Here is a 17,298-nt window from a genome sequence, read left to right on the forward strand (position 1 = left end):
TCGATCCCAGGACTCTGGGATCATGACCTGAGCCGAAGGCAGAGGCTTTAACCCACTGAGCCACCCAGGTGCCCCCGGGTGGCTATACTATCCCGGGCACAGTGCGAGGGCATAGTTCTAAAGAAGACAGACCAGTCTCCCCCTTTATGGAATTTACTTTTTTGAACGTGTTGAAGGAGGGGGTGTAATAAATGTAGATAAATAAATAATAAGGCAACCGGGATAAGTGCCCGGGGAAAACGGAGGTGTGATATGATGGAAAAGGATGGGGATAAAAATGTCTCATCTAGTTCTGAACTGCAGCAGTACTGAACTCCTTGCTGTTTCTCCCAAACGTCTTACTTGCTTTTGCCTCAGGGCCTTTGCACATGCTATTACCATCTTTTCTCTTCTTTATCTGCTAACTACTACTTATTCTTCAGGTCACTGCTTAGATGTCATTTCTTCCAGGAAACCCTCCCTGATACCCCAAGGCCATCTTAAGTGCCTCCTCTGTGTCTCTAAGAGTCTGGAACTTTTCAGCATCACACCAGTCACACTGTACTAGAACTTCCTGGTGATTTCTCCATGTCTTCCAGGCCTCCCTCTAAGCCTATGACTTTATGGTCTACAATAAAGAATACATTTCATATCATTATGGAGTACACACACATGCACACACACATGAACATACATGGTAGATGTAAGTGAAGCAAATGTCTCACAAAATATTGTTCACTCTCACGACATATGATATACCTAAACTTTTATTCTGTTCTATTTCATTAAACAAAAAGAATGCTGTGTGAGGCCCACTCAGTTGACTTTATGACCCACAAAAATCTCATAAATCTGCATTTGGAAAATCTTTTTTTTTTTTTAAGGATTTTTATTTATTTATTTATTTGTCAGAGAGAGAGAACACAAGCAGGGGGAGCAGCAGGCAGAGGGAGAAGCAGGCTCCCCGCTGAGCAGGGAGCCCAATGCAGGATCCTAAGACCCTGGGATCATGACCTGAGCTGGAAAAATCTTCTCTTTTAAGTTATTTGTTTCAGTAATCTCTATGCCCAACATGGGAGCCTCGAACTCACGACCCTGAGATCAAGGGTCCCTTGCTCTTCTGATAAGCCAGCCAGGAGCCCCTGTGTTTTGAAAATCTTGCCCTGGGGCACCTGGGTTAAGCTCATTCAACTCAGGCCATGATCTCCAGTCCTGGCATTGAGTCCCCCATCCCGCTGGGCTCCCTGCTCAGCAGGGAGCCTGCTTCTCCCTCTCCCTCCGCTGCTCCCCTGCTCACTCTTCCTCTCTCTTTCAAATAAATAAGATAAAATCTTAAAAAAAAAAAAAAAGGATAAAGGAAATCTTGTCCTAGCCAGAGGTCAGAGTACTTCCTCTACAGAGAGCCTGTTAGTGGATGTTTTAGGCTCTGTAGGGCCATATGGTTTCTGTGATAAGAACAATATTCAAAACCCCTGCTGTTTGCATCATGAAAGTAGCCCGGACACCACGTGAATAAAGAGTGGTGGGGTCTTTTTCGGTATAAATTTACGGACACTGCCATTTGAATTTCTTATAATTTTCACATCATAAAATCTCCTTCTTCTTCCGGCGTCCTAGCTTGCCGCTCGTCAGAAAGCAGGCGGCGGGCTGGGCTGGGGTAGGGGCCACGGTTAACCCATCCCTGCCGCAGCCCTTAAGGTCGGCGGAGGCGGGGACCGCTGTCTGCTCGCCCCCGCCACATCCCTCAAGTACCACACGAAGCCTCGCTTGCATTCGCTCAGTACTCAGGGAGCGGATTACGAAAGGTGGCAACGTGTGAATTAAACATTTTTTATTACACAAGGACTGTGTGCTCGTGGAAGAAAAAGGAGCAACACAGTTAAAACCAAGCAAATGTTCAGGAATCCTGCCGCTGAGAGATAACCGCATCCTTTCCTACTTTTTATGCAGTAGAAGCTAGGAATTCAGAGAAAGGTTATTTTCTGGCCAAGGGAATGGTAAAAAAAGTTCTATTTCCCCTCAGTTCACCAGGGACGTGGGCTTCCCTTTTATGGTCTTAGGAGACAAACAGGGCATGCCGAGGGCTTTGAGGGGGGGCAGGGGGGAGTCTACCCTTATCAGGGAGTCATGGAAGTTCTCCTTTCCTCGGGAAGTGATGTTCAGGCTGAGACGATTGAGCAAGAAAATGGGGAAGTTGCACTGTCTTCAGAGGCGTCTGGCTGGACGGTAGAGAGGGGGTGGGGAGGGGCACGAGATCAGCCTGCAGAGGTGGGCACAGACTTCAGGACAAGGGTCTTCTCACCTGGATCTAATTACCAGCTTACAGGAACTAAGGAAGAGAGACGAAGAAATTGAAAAAACCAAACCAGACCAAATGACAAAAAAAACAAAAACCACAGCAGAAAACATCTCGAGGAGGCGATCAGCCAGATCCAGAATGAGGAAGATTCTACGGGACGAAGATTCTGTTTCTCATCGAATCAGTGGCAGGCAAACAAAAAAGAGATTAAAGGGAGGGAATTCCCTTACTGAAGCCAAAGCACCTGTGGGGCCTTGTTTATGTCTTGGAACAAATCAGCTGTAAAAGCCGTCTCTGAGATAATCAAAGAGATTTGAACGTGAACTTGGTATTGGAAGAGAGTAAGGAGTAATTGCTCATTTTGTTGGCTACAATAATGGGCCAGTGGTTACATTTGTTACAAGCCCTTGTTAGTTATAGATGCAAGTAAATGAGACGGCAGATGTCTGGGCTGTGCTCTCACACACTCCGGAAAGAAGCTGGGTGAGAGTGTGTGTGTGTGTGTGTGTGTGTGTGAGAGAGATCTTGTGATAGAATAATACATTTGGTCTTTGTCCCAGTTCCTGGCATGGTGCTTCTCAAAATCTTGGAATTTCCCGAGTCAGAGGGGAGAGAAGAGGGATTTTTGTTATTCATACTAAGGCCTTTTCCAACGGGGACCTGAGCTCATGCTAATGAGGGTGGGTCCTGGATGGCTTTGGGATTATTCCCCAGGAATGATGTCCTGCCTGTCTGGATGGCAGGCAGCCACCTGTGGGGGTTTAAGAAGGAGCTGGGAGGGGGGTCCTGCCTCTGTCCAGACATTCTACTCTGCAGCATTTAAAGCCAAAGCTATGCCCTTCAATTAGTCTCTTTCACAACCCACTTTTAAAGATGTTCTCCCGGAAGCTGATGACACCATCTACAGAAAGAGGCAACTCTTTCACACCATACCCGCTGGTGTCTCCGGTTTTGCAGCGCCCCCAAACCCCTCCCCGTGACCAGACCACACTTGTTCACACCGTGGCCATCTCTGAGGCTAGTGGCCAAGGCTAAGGCTGACAAAAACCTAAGCCCAAACCAGAACTCTTCTGATTTTATTTATGTATTTGAGAGAGAGAGAATGAGAGAGAGAGAGCATGAGTGGGGCGAGAGGGAGAGGGAGAAGCAGGCTCCGGGCTGAGCAGGGAGCCTGATAAGGGCCTCGACCCCAGGCCCCGGGGATCATGACCTGAGCCGGAGGCAGCCCCTTAACCGACTGAGCCCCCCAGGCACCCCAGAACTCTTTTTAAATCTCATTTTGGCCATTACAGATAATGACCAGGGGATGGTGTGTTTGTTTCCCTTTTCTCTTAGGCAGCTAGGGAACCAGCTCTCTGGGAGCCAAGGCCAGTGTAGCCCACTTCTGACACTATCGATTAGCTGTTTTTATTCGTGGCACTCTGACACCAAAGTTGTGTGTGTGTGTGTGTGTTCCCCACACAACCTATTCTCCACCTGCCCAGATCGCGCCTTGTGGGGCAGGAAACTGATGTCCTGCTCTTTGGCCAAGTCTCACACTAGGTTCCCAGAGTGAGCTCAATCCCCAAGGCTGCCCCCGCTTTAGATGCCTCTGTACTTCTACGACAGAGCCGAAATTAGGGCTCCCGGGACCCCCTCCGCAGGTCCGCTAATTTACTAAAGCGGCTCGTGGAACTCAGGAACACGGTTTCCCACCACTGACTGATTACCAAGGACACAACTCAGGGACAGGCACGTGGTGGAGATGCACAGGGCAAGGGGTGGGCGGTGGGATGGGGAGCCCCCACGCCCTCCCCAGCCGTACCACCCTCAGAACCTGCTTCAGGGTGCCCACCAGCGCAGACGCTCTCAGATCCCCACCAGGGAGGGGGTTCTGGGGAGGGTCTATTATCTTAGCACGACTGATGAGCTCTTGGGGATTAACTCAGTCTCCAGCCTCCTCACCACTCCCTGGTGGTTGAAAAGTGGGGTGAAAATTCCGGCACTCCACTCACACTAGCAACCGGCCCCCATCCGAAGTTAAATGGGGACCATCTAGGTGGACCACCTAGGTGACCCTAGGTGGTCAGAAGCTCCTGTGCCGGGAACCTGGCAAATGCCTTATTGTATCACAGATTCTCAAGAAGTAGGAATGAAATGAGAGAAACATTGATAATTGTTGAAGCTGTGTGACAGGTACATAGAGATTCTGATGCGGTCTCTGGGCTTTTGTGTGTATTTGGAAACTTAGGTGCTAACGGCCCCACAGTGCGGACTTGCCTGCTGTTTTCTCACCATCAGACGGAGGTTATGGATTTTTGGGAAGAATACGAGGGTGAGGTGACTTTCTCATTGCAAAACGTCAGGGAGCACAGGATGTCTACGTGACTTAGGCTCATTAACCTTCATCACTTGGTTAAGACGGTGTCTGCCAGGCTTGTCCACTACTCTTCCCTTTCCATACTCAGCGACTGAGTCACTGAACCCAGCCCACACTCCGGGGATTTTAAGAGTGGAGGAAGGTCACGGGAGAGATTTAAGCAGGGAAGTCGTGTCGTGGAAGGAATTCCCCGCCCGACACGCGAGTGAGCCGTGAGAGTGGACTTGACCTGCATTTGAGGGACGTTCTCAGTGTGACTCAGCACAAACTGGGTCTCCGTGGCGCGCGGCCTTCCGCGGCCCCTAAGCCAAGGCCTGCGCGCCCCCAGGAGCTCGTGTGTCCCCTGCCTGCCAGTGAGAAGCCCCTCTCCGCTCCTGGCTCCTGGGTCCTGCCTCGACTCGGGGCGGATCGCTGAGGGCTACTGGGGCCTAGAGGTTTGCACACAGACAGCAGGAGTGTGGGGTCACCAAGGAGGGTCGCAGCTGGACCGCAGCGGTCGCGGGGCTGAAGAAAGCTGGAGGAAAACGAGTCCGCCGAAGTCCTTGCTCCCCGCACGGCTAGCGCCGGGTCACGCGGGTGTAACCAGAGCGTCCGGACCCAGCGGTTGCAAACGATGCTTTATTCACCCCGAATCCCCTCCGGCCGCCCCGCGCCGCGCCTTTCGGTTCTCCCTCCGGGGCCGTGTGGGGGGCGGGGGGCGGCCACACCTGAGCCCTCACCTGCGCCGGCGCGCCCCCCGCCCCGGCTTCTTCTCCCCGCGGCGCCTGCGGGCGGGGGCGGGGGGCGCGGCGGGGGCCGGGACCGGGGGCACCGGCCCGGGCGCCGGGCGGGCCCCGCTCCCCTGCGGGGGCTTGTAGACCAGGTGGAAGATGAAGGCGTTGCAGTACCTGGGGGGGAGGGGGGGCGTCACGGGCGGGGCTTCGGTGGGGCGGGGCGGGGCTCCCGGGCTGGGCACGCCCCTGGGCGGTGGGCGGGCGAGCGGGCAGGGTCCCGGGAGCTGCGTCCAGCCCGCCGTGTGGGCGTGGGGTCGAGGCCCGCGGGGGCGGGGGCGGGGGTCGCGGGGAGGGGTTCCCCGGCGGGCGCAGGACCCCGCGGGGGTCGCGGGCCCTTACCAGGGCATGCAGTTGTCCGCGGCTCGCAGGCGAAAGGGGGAGCGGAAGGGGTTGGGCCGCGGGGGGCTGGTGCCCCCTCCCGTGGCCACCGCCATGGTCTGGTCGTCCATCACGCAGCCGTACTCGCTGCTCTCCGTGAAGAAGGCCGGGACTCGCAGGGACTGCGGTGGGCGCGGGCCTCTGAGTCTCCGAGCGGCGCCTCCGCCTCCGCCTCCGCCCAGCCCCTCCCCAGGCGCCAGGGGCGCAGACCGCGGTGGAAACCCGGGACCCAGACAGACCAGGAGGGGGAGAGGCACGAAGCAGACAGACAAGACAGACAGGGTCAGGAGGGCCCTGGGCGCGCCCCGGGTCTGGAGCAGAGAGTGGGAAGAAGAGGCTTTCGGAGAAGGAGGACGGTGGGGGAGGGGCAGGAGGGGAGGTCCCTTCTGGCCCCCAAGCAGGTCCCTTCTGGCCCCCAACCCCCACCTGTAGCCGGGGCAGCGAGCTCAGCCAAGTGTCCTTGAGACCGAAGCCAGAGTTGAATCCTGCAGGCCGAGGGAGAGCGGGCAGAAGCTGTCGCCCACCGCCGTCGCCCACGTCCCCACACTCCTACCGCAGGCTCTTACCGATAACCAGGTCCGGCTTGGGCCCCTGGAGCAGGTGGTAGGGCCGCGCGGACACCTTGATCTGCAGGTCCCTGCGGCCCCCCTTCTCCTTAGTGCAAGAGCTGAGCCGCGCGGATACTCCGGAACCGGGCCGGACAGATACTTCTGGGCCATCCTGGGGAGCCAGGAGCGGAGGGGAGAAACCGCTGCAAGTTGGGCCACTGGGAGAGCGTGTTAGGGAAAGGAAGAGCAGGAGGTAGGGGGGCAGCTCCTTCCCCCCCAACCCTCACCCTCTGCAGGGTGAAGTGCTGCTGGTCACTTTCCGGGGGCAGGTCGCCACCCACAAACTGCAGCTCCAGGGCCACGTGGGGAAGCAAGACCAAGAGCTCCTGGGGCAGAGAGGACAGATCAAGTCCCACCCCACCGCGCGCCCCACGCCCAAATGCCCAGCCTCTGGTCCTGGACGGACTCACCCAGAACACCATGACGAGGTCGAACTCCTTCCCTGCCTCCACCACGTGGATTTTCAGTGATTGCTTGTTCTGGATGTTGAGCTCAGGGACTGGGAGAGAAGCTAGAGGCTTAAGAAGATGGTGTCCCTTCCCCGTGTCCCCCTCCAGCTCCCTGCCCCCCTCGCTCCCGGGCTCTGCTCTCCTTACAGGACTGGGGCACCAGATGCGTGATGACGTAATACACAGTCAACGGGTAGGTGAGAAGCACGGCCATGGGGGAGTCCAAGCCGAGGCCCCTCCATGTGTAGTAATCCTGCCACGAGCCTGGGGAGAGCGGGTTTCTGGGGGACCTGGCCCCCGCGTAGACCCCAGCCCCTTTTAGTCTAATAGCCCCCTCTTCCTCAGCCGACTGCTGACCCGCCAGTCCTCGTCCCTACCTCTAGCTCCCTCGGGGCCCCTCCAGCTCACCAAAGAGGCTCCTGGGTGGATCTGGGGGCACAGGAGGCATCAGGGCGGGCCCATCCCCCTGGAGAAGCTGGTAGGGATCTCCTGGAAGGATGGAAGGAAGAAGAGGATCCTGGTGTCAGGGAGGCCCCCACCCGGCTCATCCCCCTCTTCCTTCCAAAGGAGCTATGTTTCCCGGAGCTACAGCAAGAGGAACGGGAGATTGCCTGTGCACGCGGCTTCTCAATGGGGTGGGCGGGGGTGCCTTCTTTGAGGACTGGGGAAAGGCCTGAAATGACCGTGGGGGGTGGCAGTGGAGTTGGGTGTGTGCACGGGGGCGCTATCCGGGGCCCTGTTTTCTCCCCCATCCTTCCCTCTAGGCTGAGGGACCCATGCCTGAAGAGAGGCCCCACGAACCACTGAGAAGAAGGCTGAGGGCTGGGGTGCTGCCCCGGGGGTGCCTGGGGGTGCCAGGGCCTGGAATCAGCATGCTGAGCTGGGTCCAGTAGCCGCGAGTGAGGCCCCGTGAGGCCAGAAAGGCCTCCTTGTTGAAGGTTTCACTGGTCACCTCTGGAGAAGGAGGAGGGGGGCGGTTGAGGGCCTGGCGGCTAGAACCCCGGGCTCTAGCTCTTCTTGAGGCCCCTGGGTCAGAACCGGATTCTAGGCCTCCAGAGAATGAGTATTTCCTAGTGTCTACAAGGCCACAGGCACCAAACCCATAGGGTCCTTGTAACCATTCCCTGGGTTTTAGCGTTTTTTAAAAATACTCATTAGACAGATGAGAAAACCGAGGGTCTAAAAATTCTAGGAATTTTAAAAATTCAAGGAATTTGCTGATGGCCCCCAGTTACTGGTGGGGCTGGGCAGCGGGGGGGGGGGGTGCGGGCTCTCACTCCTCCGCTCCAGACCCTGTCTGCAGCCCCAGGGCTCTAGCCTCCAACCCTGAATCCCCAAGCACTTGGCCTTCAGACCCAGAACCCTGTACCCAGGCACCCAGCCTCGGTCCCAAACCCCTGCCTCAGTCCCCCCCCTCCCACCGCCCCATCGCCTTGGGGTACCTGCGGTGTAGGTAAAAGGCAGAGTTGCCAGCTCCCCGGCCCGCTCCATGAAGGCTGCAAGCCTTGGGCACCAAAATCGGTGGCTCACGTCATCAGGGCATCGCCGCCAGTCGGCCCGGAGACAAGCCTCGCCACAGTACAAGACAGCACTGCACTGGGGGCTGGGGTCACAGGGGGTGGTGGGCACCCAGCGTTCAGCCCTGTGGCCTTGCGTGCCCTGCAGCTGCCCGTGTATCATTCGGTTCCCTTTTCTGAATACTCTGCTCCTAACAGCTTGCTTTCTTCCCTCCTTTGACTTCCCAGACCCTCCCTCCCCGGCCAGCAGTTTTCTCTGCTTGCCTGATTGTTAGGGGTCTCCCTCCCTCTCACGCCACCTTTTCAGCTGCTCACCAAGGTGTCAGCTTCACTTCAAAGCTATGCCTGTGACAGACGTGGCAGGTTCGAGCCCGGAGGGAGGCAAACGTGAAGCCTGGCCGGGGACCCCACGTCCGCATCGGCGTCTTGGCTAACTTCACTCCCAGCCTCGGGACCAGACTCTCCAAGGCTCTGAATGTGGGTGGACACCGTCAGGCTGGGGGGCTCATGAGTTCAGATCCCTAGGCCTCCCCAGCCTCAGATACCACATTTCTGTACCGATGCAGCTGGGCGTCTCCCACGGTGAGCTGCCGGGGCTTTCGAGGGTCTCCAGAGCCCATCGGGCAGGCCATGCTGTGGCAGAGGAGAGCGTAGGCCCGAGGAGCCAGGTTCTCGGTCCCTGAGGCCTTGCCGGCACCCCCCTGGGTTCCATCCATCAGCAGGTCAATGCCCAGAATGGTGCCATGTTCGTCGGTCACCAGTAAGAGGCAGGAAAGGTGCAGGGGGGCGGCCTCTGGGGAAGGGAGAAGTCAGGGTCAGGGGTATGAACATCAGTGTGCAACGGCTACGCGGGCCAGCTAAGTGGACAGAGGGGACCGGGTAGAGAGGTTATGCCTCATCGGAAGGGGACACCGGTGCCGGGGTGTCTGTGGCCATGCAGAAGTGTGAGCCTGCTGTTGGAACTTTCCAGCTTTCCTGAGACTTCTGGAATTTTTTTTGTTCAATATATAAATACTGGCTCCAGTTAAAAAAAAATAGAAAACATCGTGGGTCCATGAAAACACCCCTCCAGGCCAGACTGCCCTGCAGGCCACCCATGGGTGACTGGGCGCTGGGCTGCCTGGTGGAGGAGGTCCTCCAAAGGGCGGAATCCCCAGCGCCAGGGGTTCTTACCGTTTCCCCGCCCCTTCCTCCTCTCAGGGCCGGCTTGGGCCTTCTCCTCTCCGCAACCATCCTCTGCGCCTCCTGCCTCCTGCTCAGCCTCCTCTGTCTCCCCTGGAGGATTTGCTTCCTGGGGGGGCTCCCTGCGGGCGGGGGCTGGCTCCCCAGCCTCCTTGCGGTCCACTTTCTCCAGGCCTGCACCCTCCTCCTCTCCATTCTCTTCCTCTTCCTCCCCCTCCTCCTCCTCTTCCTCCCCTTCCTCCAGGCTGACAAAGCTGACGTAGGGGCTTAGGTCTCGCAGGTGGAGTGGAGGTTCATCTCCCAGGAACCGGGCAGCCCCCAGGCCTAGTCCAGGGCCTGGCTCTGCCCCTTGCCCCAGGCTGATGCCCACACTTCGGTTGGGCAAGACGTGAAGCACCCAGAGGGCAGGGTCCTGGGGCAGCCTTCTGATCTGAGCCTCCAGCGGGCGCCAGCGACCCTCCAGGCTGGCCCCCGCAGCCCCGCGCTCCGCCGCGAACTTTCGGAACCAGCCAAACAGGAGGGCGGCGAAATCGAGGAGCTCATCTCGGTATCCGGACACAAATTCCATGTCCTCAGGGCCACAGGGTCTGGGCCCAGACTGAGCAGAGGAAGGGGTGTATGGTGAGGGAGAGGGTAGGGGTGAGTCGCAAAATGGGGGGGGGTCGAGGGTCACGTGTGGGTGGGACTCTGGATGAGTGTTAGCCCCCGAGACAAGTTTTCAGGGCTCAGGGTGGGAGTTCAGGGTGAGAACGGGGCCAGGCTTGGAAGCGGGCGAGCAGGGGTTAAGACGAGTAGTCAGGAGTGAGATGGTATTTGGGGCCCAAATCTGAGGCCCAACCCCTCCAGAGTAGGGTCTGAATGATGGCTAGAGTCGGAGGGCGAATCCTACGGGGATGGGACCCGCGGGGAGGGATTATTTCGGATCCGTCTGTAGGGTGTGGGGGGAGGGACCGGAGCCGGGGCATCCCCTCGGCTTGGATCGGTTCGGCCGGGGGCCCCCGCGGACCCAGCCCCTCCCGGCCGCCCCTCCACTCCGGTACCTGCAGCCGCCGCCGCCACTTTTCGAAGGTAAATACCTCGGGGCTGGGGGGGGGGCGGGCGTGACGTCAGGGCGGCCCGAGCCCGCGGCCCGCTGCCCGGCTGGCCCCGCCCCAGCGCCCGAGGCGCGCGCGGAGGGGGCCGGGCCGGGTCCGCCGCCCCTCGCGGACTTCCCCGGGGGCATCACCCGGCATGTGACCGCGGCCCGGCGCCCGGCAGGGAAGCGAAAGCGCCGCGGGGGTGGCGGGAGCCGAGCGGCCGCGACTCCGAGGGCCGAGGCCTGACCTGGGGCGGCCGGGCGGGCACCCCGGAGCCGCGCCGAGCCCGTCGCTCCGCCGCCCGCGCCGCGCGCCCCGCCGAGCCGCCGAGCCGCCGCGCTCGCCCTTCGCCTTGCGCGCACCTCCCCGGCCGTCCCTGTGGGCGCGGGGGCGCGGGGCCCGGGGCCGGCTAGGGGCGCGGGGCCCCGCCTCCTGGGCTTTCCCCGCGGCGGCGGGCGGCGGGCGCGCGCGGGTCCGCAGTACCGACCGCGCTGTCGGTTCGGACGGTGCGAGCGCGGGAGGAGGGCGCCGCCCGCTCGCGCCGCACTCCCAGCCCAGCGCCCCGGCCGCGGCTGCCGGCGTCCCCGCGGGCCCGGGACCAAGTCGCCGGACGCCGCGCTCCGGTCCCGCCCGGCCGCGGAGATGAGCTGCCGCCCGGGCGCCCGGTTCCTCGCGCTCCTCGTCCTGCTGGCGCTGCTGCCTCCGCCAGGTTGGTCCGGGGCCGCGCTGGCCCCCGCGCCCCCGAGTCCGCGCACCGGGTGCGGGCGGAGGGTTGGGGGGAAGCGGGAAGGGGGGCGGAGAGGGCCGTGGGGTGGTGTTGGGTAAGTGGCGAGCCGGGGTCCCCAGGCAGCCGGGGCAGGGGGCGGGCTGGGGGACGTCCGGATCCAGGCCGTGCTCGGGCCGTGTTTGGGGTGGGATGTGTGGGTTGGGCCCGGGGGTCAGATCGGGGATCGAGGGAAGAGGCGCAGTGACAGAGAGAGGAGCCCCTTGAGCGGGGCACCTGCGCTGACCACCTGGGTCGCCCCCCGCCCCCAGGCCATGGCAACGAGGGCAGCGTCATCGGCAACTGTTACTGCCACACGAGGATTTCTTCCCACTCCCCTCCGAAGGGGGAGGTCATGGCACATTTCCGAAAGCACCTGAGAGCCTACGATCGCTGTAATTCCTACATCAGGTAATCTCCCGGGGCGCTGGGAGCGCAGCGCCTCTGGGGGCCTCCGGGAACCTCGCAGTCGACCTGGAACTCCTGGGGGGACCGACCCCCTCCCAGGATTCCATCCCCCCGGCAATTCTCCATGCCTTGCTTTCCCTGTCCCACCTACCTGGGAATTTCCCAGGCTGGGCAGAAAGGGCTCCCGGCGCTCGTGGCAGTGACTTCACATCTTTGGAATGAGGAAAGAGCTGAGGTGACAACGCTTTTCCTTCCTAGGTTCCAGCTACACTCCCGCAGTGTGTGCGGGGGGAGCAAAGATGCTTGGGTTCAAGAACTGGTGAGCTGGTTTGATCGCAAAGGTACAGGCTTCCCCCTCCTCCCCGGGGTCTGTCTCCAGGGCAGCGGTCTCCTCCTCACAGTGGCCTTTGCCTGGGACCCCTCCCCATGACACCTCGCGTTCTGTTGTACCTGGTGCCAGGCGAAGTCCCCTCGACCCCTGTTCACCCAGTGTCACCCACCATCGCTGTCGTGATTTGTGCCACTCCTTCCTGTGCTCTTACTTAATATTTTTCTGGAAGCCAAGGCACTACTTTTGCTTTCCAGTATTCTACTGTGGAAATTGAAAGACTTACACAAAAGTGGAAAGACTTGTCCAGGGGACACCCATAGGACCACCACTTGGATTCTACGTTTCTAGCTACGATTCTAGCTTTTATGTATTTGTATTTTATGTCTTTTATAAAGTAGGTACAAAATACAGCAGAGACAAATTTCTATTTTACAATGTCAAGTTTATAGCACGTAACCACATTTGCTTTAGTGCACACCCAGCTCTCCTTCCTCATCAATCCACCTTCTTGTTTTTACAAGATTTTATTTGAGAGAGAAAAGAGCGCTTGAGCAGGGGGTGGGGGGTGGGGAGGAGGGAGGAGCAGACTCCCTGCTGAGCAGGGAGCCCTATTGCAATGCGGGCTCCATCCCAGGACCTGAGCTGAAGGCAGACGCTCCACTGACTGAGCCCCCCAGGTGCCCCTTACTTTTTGATGCTTTTCCAGGTTAGGTGCAGGCATGACCACATTTCACCCCCAAACATCTCAGCTTGTGTATCATGGAGCTCAATACTTGATTGTTGCCTTTTCTCTTTTGAGGTTACATTTACATACAACAAAAGGAATAAATTCTTAGGTGTGCACATGCCACTTTTGAGATGCGCCTGCTGTATTTTTCTCGTAAAATAAATACACAAAATGGCCTAACACTCGCAGAGGAAGTAGTCTTGGGTCTCCTCCATGGCGCACGGACCGGTCTGTGGGCTAGAGACCCGCACGCAGGCTTTCCTTCATCCTCCTGGCCACTGTGGCCCTTGGTAGGAGAATTCTCCCTGCTCTACAGCTGAAAGAGAGGCATCCCAGGGAGGTCAAGAGACAAGGGACAAGGTCACAGAGTCAGGGTTCCAGCCCAGGTCTCCCCCACGTCCCGGTGCAGATGCTTGTCCCAGTGCTTCCTTGTTGCTGGTCGGTTCACTTCCTTCTCCACCCCCCGCTCCCCTCCGCCTCTGCCTTTCTCTCTCGCCTTCAGCTGTGACCTTGATGTTCTGACTCCTTTCTTCTTGCCTCTCCAGAATATGGATATGCTAACTCCGGGAGTGCGGTCCCCCAGGAGCTCTTACGTCCTCCCAGCACCCAGGTTCCTGAGCCCACACAAAGGGCACCTTTAGGCACGGGCTCCCCTGCTCCGACGCACCTGCCAGCCGCCTCGCAGTCCACCGCGCAGCCCACGCTTCCAGCAGGGGCCCAGTCCTCGGACAGAAACCTCACCCGCGCCGATGACATCACTACGTCCGCTGAGGGCCACGGTGGGGGTGCTGAGGAGAGGCAGAAGCAGCTGGAAGAAAGAGTAGGGCCTTCTGCGAGAACCTCAGCCATGGTGCCAGTGGTGTCGCTCCTGACCATCGTCTTCATTCTCACTGTGGCCCTCCTGTATGTGCTGTGCAGGCGGAGGAGGGAGCAGTCACTGCAGCGCGCTCCAGGTGAGCTGGGCCTCTGGGGCCCCTCTCCCCAGTAGCTCTTGGGTGGCCGGAAACCAGAAACCTGCCTCAGGCAGACAGAGACACATCTGTCTGCAGCGCATCTGTCTGCACCGTGGACCACAGGCCATGAGAGCAGAGTCAGCTAGAGACAGTTACAGAAGAGGGAGGGAGGAAGGAAAGCCATCACAGGCCCAGGGACCCATACTTGACCTTCAGAGCCAGGCAGGGCTTGGAGCAATATAAGATGGCAGCTACGGGCACCTGGGGGTGGCTCCTTGTTAAGTGTCTGCCCTCGGCTCAGGTTATGATCCCATGGTGGTGGGATGGAGGCCCGCACAGGGCTCCCTACTCAGTGGGAAGCCCGCTTCTCCCTCTCCCACCTCCCCCTGCTTGGGTTCCTGCTCTTGCTATCTTTTTGTTAAATAAATAAAATCTTAAAAAAAGATGGCAGCGGGGCACCTGGGTGGCTCGGTGGATTAAAGCCTCTGCCTTCAGTTCGGGTCATGATCCCAGGATCCTGGGTTCGAGCCCCACATCGGGCTCTCTGCTCAGCAGGGAGCCTGCTTCCCTCTCTCTCTGCCTGCCTCTCTGCCTACTTGTGATGTCTCTCTGTCAAATAAATAAATAAAATTTTTTAAAAAAAGCTCACTGTTAAAAAAAAAAAGATGGCAGCTAGAGCAGGCTAAGGGGCGAGGAACCCATGAAGGAAGGGGGGAGCCATTCATTTAGCTCACAGTCTCTCCTGAGCACCTGCCCTATACTAGGTTGTATCGTTGCGCTTTGGGGATTGAATCCCCCAGCTCAAGCTAGTCCCCCAACTTTCCTTTATTTTAAAGCTGGTATCTTCATCCCCTCATCTTTTCCAGATTTGCCGCTGTATTATACACCTGTGGCATCAGACTCCAGTGCCTGAGTGGAGAGCGGAAACCCGTGAGGGCAGACGCCGTCTTTTATGCAACCCCGCACACCTTTAATTAATACATCAGGATAATCTCTGGCACATGCTAGGCACTCCACGGCCACTTGATGTTTAATACACAAGGATCCGGCCACTGCCCTCTTGTCGGCTCTCCCTGGATTTCTTATTCATGCTGTAACGTAAAATCTACAATTCACTGTGATACCCTAGACAAATTATGTGCTTAATTACTAAAGATTATTTTTATAATTATTGACTCTTCTATTCTGCAGACAGTGGCCTCAGGCTCCTGCCCCCTTCCCAGGGTTCCTGGCTCCAGCGTGCCTCCCCTCAGGGTCCCACCGCCCCCTCGATTTTATTTCCTCAATCCCAGTATCACCCACGTATGCTCCAGTGAGAGTCCGAGCTCCCTGCTTCCATTGTTTTTTTATTAAAACCCCTGCTTCTGCTTTTGTCTCTTTCCATGAAGAAGAATGTGCCTTCGCTGGTCCAGTCTACAGAAGCCTGGGGTAGGGCACGGGCGGTTGGAGGAAGTGCGCTGGCGGTCTGATCTCTGGGCTTGCCAGCATTTCCTGGTGCACCTGCGGGAGCACCTGCGGGAGTCGAGCTGCTTGATCTTCAAATGTCTCCATCCCCACCTTCTGCCCCGTATACCCTGCCCAGCCGGGGCCCTAAGTGGCAGCCCTGACGTCCCACGCCTCGGGTCTCTGGGCTTTGTCCCGGGTGCTGGCGGTGGTCCTCTTCCAAGTTCTCGCTCTAGCTGGTTGGCCTAGTTTTCCAGCATCTGCTCACAGGTTCGGGCCACATCGCTGAGCTTGAGCCGGGCGTAGTCCACTCGCTTCAGGGCCATCTGGCAGTCCTTCCTCGAAGAGTAGCTGGAGCCCTCATGGGGCTGCCCGGTGGCCACCTACAGGACAATCAGATGGCTCGGTGACACACCCCGCCCCTCCCCCAGCTCCCCAACCCAGCGGGCATCTGGTCTCTTGCCTCCTGTCCTCCCTGAGCAGGACGCCGCTGCGGCCCGGTCCCCCGAGATAAACCATCAAACGTGTTAACCTCGTGTAAAGTGTGGGTAACCCCAACGACTTCCTAGACTTGTTGCAAGATTAGATAAAGCGGCGTCTGGCACGTCGTAAACACTCAGCGTCCGGCACAGCGAGAACCCGCTCCCCCCTGCCCCTCCTCTCAGGGCGCCGCCCCTTGAGACCCCGAGGTCAGGTCAGGTTTCTGGGCGCACGGCCCTGGCTTTGGCACCGACCACAAGTCCCTCCCCATGGCTTCCCCGCCCGGCGGCTCGCGGGACAGCGAGGCAGGCAAGGCCGCCTTCGGCCTCTTCCTTCCCGAGGGGGAAGCCCACCCCGGAAGCGAGGGTTCGGCGGAGGCCACCGGCTCCCTGGTGGCCGGGGCGCGGCCGGCCGCACGCACCTGGGTGAGGTAGCGGATCTGCCCCGACAGCTCGGCCTCCACGTGCTGCACCGACGCCGTGAAGGCCGCCGCCTGCCGGTCCAGCAGCCGCTCGTTCGTCTTCTCCTTGGACAGCTCCAGGATCACGGTACCTGCGGGGGCCGACGGAGGGCCGGGGCTGGCCGGGGCTGGCCGGGGCCGCCCCGCGCGGAGCCCGTCCCCCCGCCGGCCCCCGGGGTCCCTCCCCTCCCCTCCGCGAGCGCGGGCGCCGGCCGTCGAGTCCCGAACCTGCGTTCTGGAGAATGGCGCCGATCTCCCGTTCGATGTCCTCCAGCGCGCGGAGCCTCTCGTTGGCCAGGCTGTAGGTCGCCATCGCCACCCCCAGCCGCCCCCTCCTCGGGGTTTTTCTCCCTCGGCAAAACGCGACGCCTGAACCCGGAAGCGGCTGTCGGCTTGCGCCTGCGCGGGGCGCGCTCGGGGCTGCGACTACAATTCCCAGGATGCTCGGCGCCGCCCGGCCGAGTGAACTACAACTCCCAGGGTATCGTGCGCACGCCCTGATCGGCGCCGCCGCCGCCACCTGGCGGCCGCCTGTGGTAAGAGGCGGTAGCGGGGCGTCGGTTCCCCAGTCCGAGGCGGTCCGGGCCTGCGCGCCTCCGCGACACTGCCGGGGTCTCCGTGGCGCGGCTGCTGGTGCTGGGTGAGGATGCTGGGAGCTCCGGGGTGCTGGGGCGCCCCCCGTAGGGGCCTGGGGGACAGGCTGACCCGGTGAGACGGGCGTGGCTCCTCCGGGGCGGGATCCCCGCGGCCACGGGCTTGGCAGCCTGTCCCCGGGGGCGGGCTCCGCTCGGCCTCCCCGTCCCGTTCCGGTCGCTGGTTACGCGGCGGCGCCTGGGGGTGCGTCCTGGGCGGGATGGGTTCTCGGGTGACAGCGAGGTCGCCGTCGCTCGGAGGCGCGCGCGGTGCGCCTGCGGGGACACGGGATTCCGGGCGGCGGCGCTGCGGGAGCCGGGGGCTTGCGGCTTCACGGCGCGGACGGGACGCCGGAGCCGCAGCCCGACCGCGAGAAGGCCCGCCGGCTGGGTGGTGTGGACCTTGTTCTGGAAGCCCTGGCGAGCCCTGGGAGAATCCTCCAGACGCGTGCTCTGGCCGGGGTTCCTTCTGGAAAGGTCG

At 59.9% G+C, this 17,298-nt stretch overlaps 3 protein-coding genes across 3 annotated transcripts; 1 reads left to right on the forward strand and 2 right to left on the reverse strand.

Moving 5' to 3' along the window:
* Positions 1-5,352: 5,352 nt before the first annotated feature.
* ZMYND15 (zinc finger MYND-type containing 15) lies at positions 5,353-10,130 on the reverse strand (the record flags this gene model as incomplete). Its single annotated transcript, XM_080826558.1, has 13 exons — positions 9,536-10,130; positions 8,921-9,155; positions 8,678-8,833; positions 8,288-8,448; positions 7,647-7,799; positions 7,254-7,334; positions 6,993-7,109; positions 6,807-6,895; positions 6,624-6,722; positions 6,355-6,508; positions 6,215-6,273; positions 5,750-5,910; positions 5,353-5,524 (listed from the first exon to the last, which is right to left on the reverse strand). Exons 1-13 carry the CDS (start codon positions 10,110-10,112, stop codon positions 5,353-5,355), a joined length of 2,214 nt encoding a protein of 737 aa, XP_080682684.1. The 5' UTR covers positions 10,113-10,130.
* A 745-nt stretch (positions 10,131-10,875) lies between these two features.
* Positions 10,876-15,179, forward strand: CXCL16 (C-X-C motif chemokine ligand 16). The gene is made up of 5 exons (XM_080825294.1): positions 10,876-11,329; positions 11,656-11,794; positions 12,050-12,132; positions 13,395-13,802; positions 14,669-15,179. The coding sequence occupies exons 1-5, from the start codon at positions 11,263-11,265 to the stop codon at positions 14,713-14,715; spliced, it is 744 nt and encodes a 247-aa protein (XP_080681420.1). The 5' UTR covers positions 10,876-11,262; the 3' UTR covers positions 14,716-15,179.
* On the reverse strand, positions 15,131-16,987 carry MED11 (mediator complex subunit 11). Its single transcript, XM_080825295.1, has 3 exons — positions 16,414-16,987; positions 16,147-16,277; positions 15,131-15,628 (listed from the first exon to the last, which is right to left on the reverse strand). The coding sequence occupies exons 1-3, from the start codon at positions 16,496-16,498 to the stop codon at positions 15,491-15,493; spliced, it is 354 nt and encodes a 117-aa protein (XP_080681421.1). The 5' UTR covers positions 16,499-16,987; the 3' UTR covers positions 15,131-15,490.
* Positions 16,988-17,298: the final 311 nt, after the last annotated feature.

This window comes from Martes martes, assembly GCF_963455335.1.
Source record: "Martes martes genome assembly, chromosome: 16".
Taxonomy (NCBI): Eukaryota; Metazoa; Chordata; class Mammalia; order Carnivora; family Mustelidae; genus Martes; species Martes martes.

Excerpts from the sequence above, each read along its gene's own strand:
- CXCL16 (XM_080825294.1), top strand. The coding sequence starts at position 11,263 with ATGAGCTGCCGCCCGGGCGCCCGGTTCCTCGCGCTCCTCGTCCTGCTG. Across the intron at positions 11,795-12,049 it reads CGCTGTAATTCCTACATCAG|GTTCCAGCTACACTCCCGCA; the intron begins GTAATCTCCCGG and ends TTTCCTTCCTAG. Across the intron at positions 13,803-14,668 it reads GTCACTGCAGCGCGCTCCAG|ATTTGCCGCTGTATTATACA; the intron begins GTGAGCTGGGCC and ends CATCTTTTCCAG.
- MED11 (XM_080825295.1), bottom strand. The coding sequence starts at position 16,498 with ATGGCGACCTACAGCCTGGCCAACGAGAGGCTCCGCGCGCTGGAGGAC. Across the intron at positions 16,278-16,413 it reads CGCCATTCTCCAGAACGCAG|GTACCGTGATCCTGGAGCTG; the intron begins GTTCGGGACTCG and ends CGGCCCCCGCAG. Across the intron at positions 15,629-16,146 it reads AGATCCGCTACCTCACCCAG|GTGGCCACCGGGCAGCCCCA; the intron begins GTGCGTGCGGCC and ends ATTGTCCTGTAG.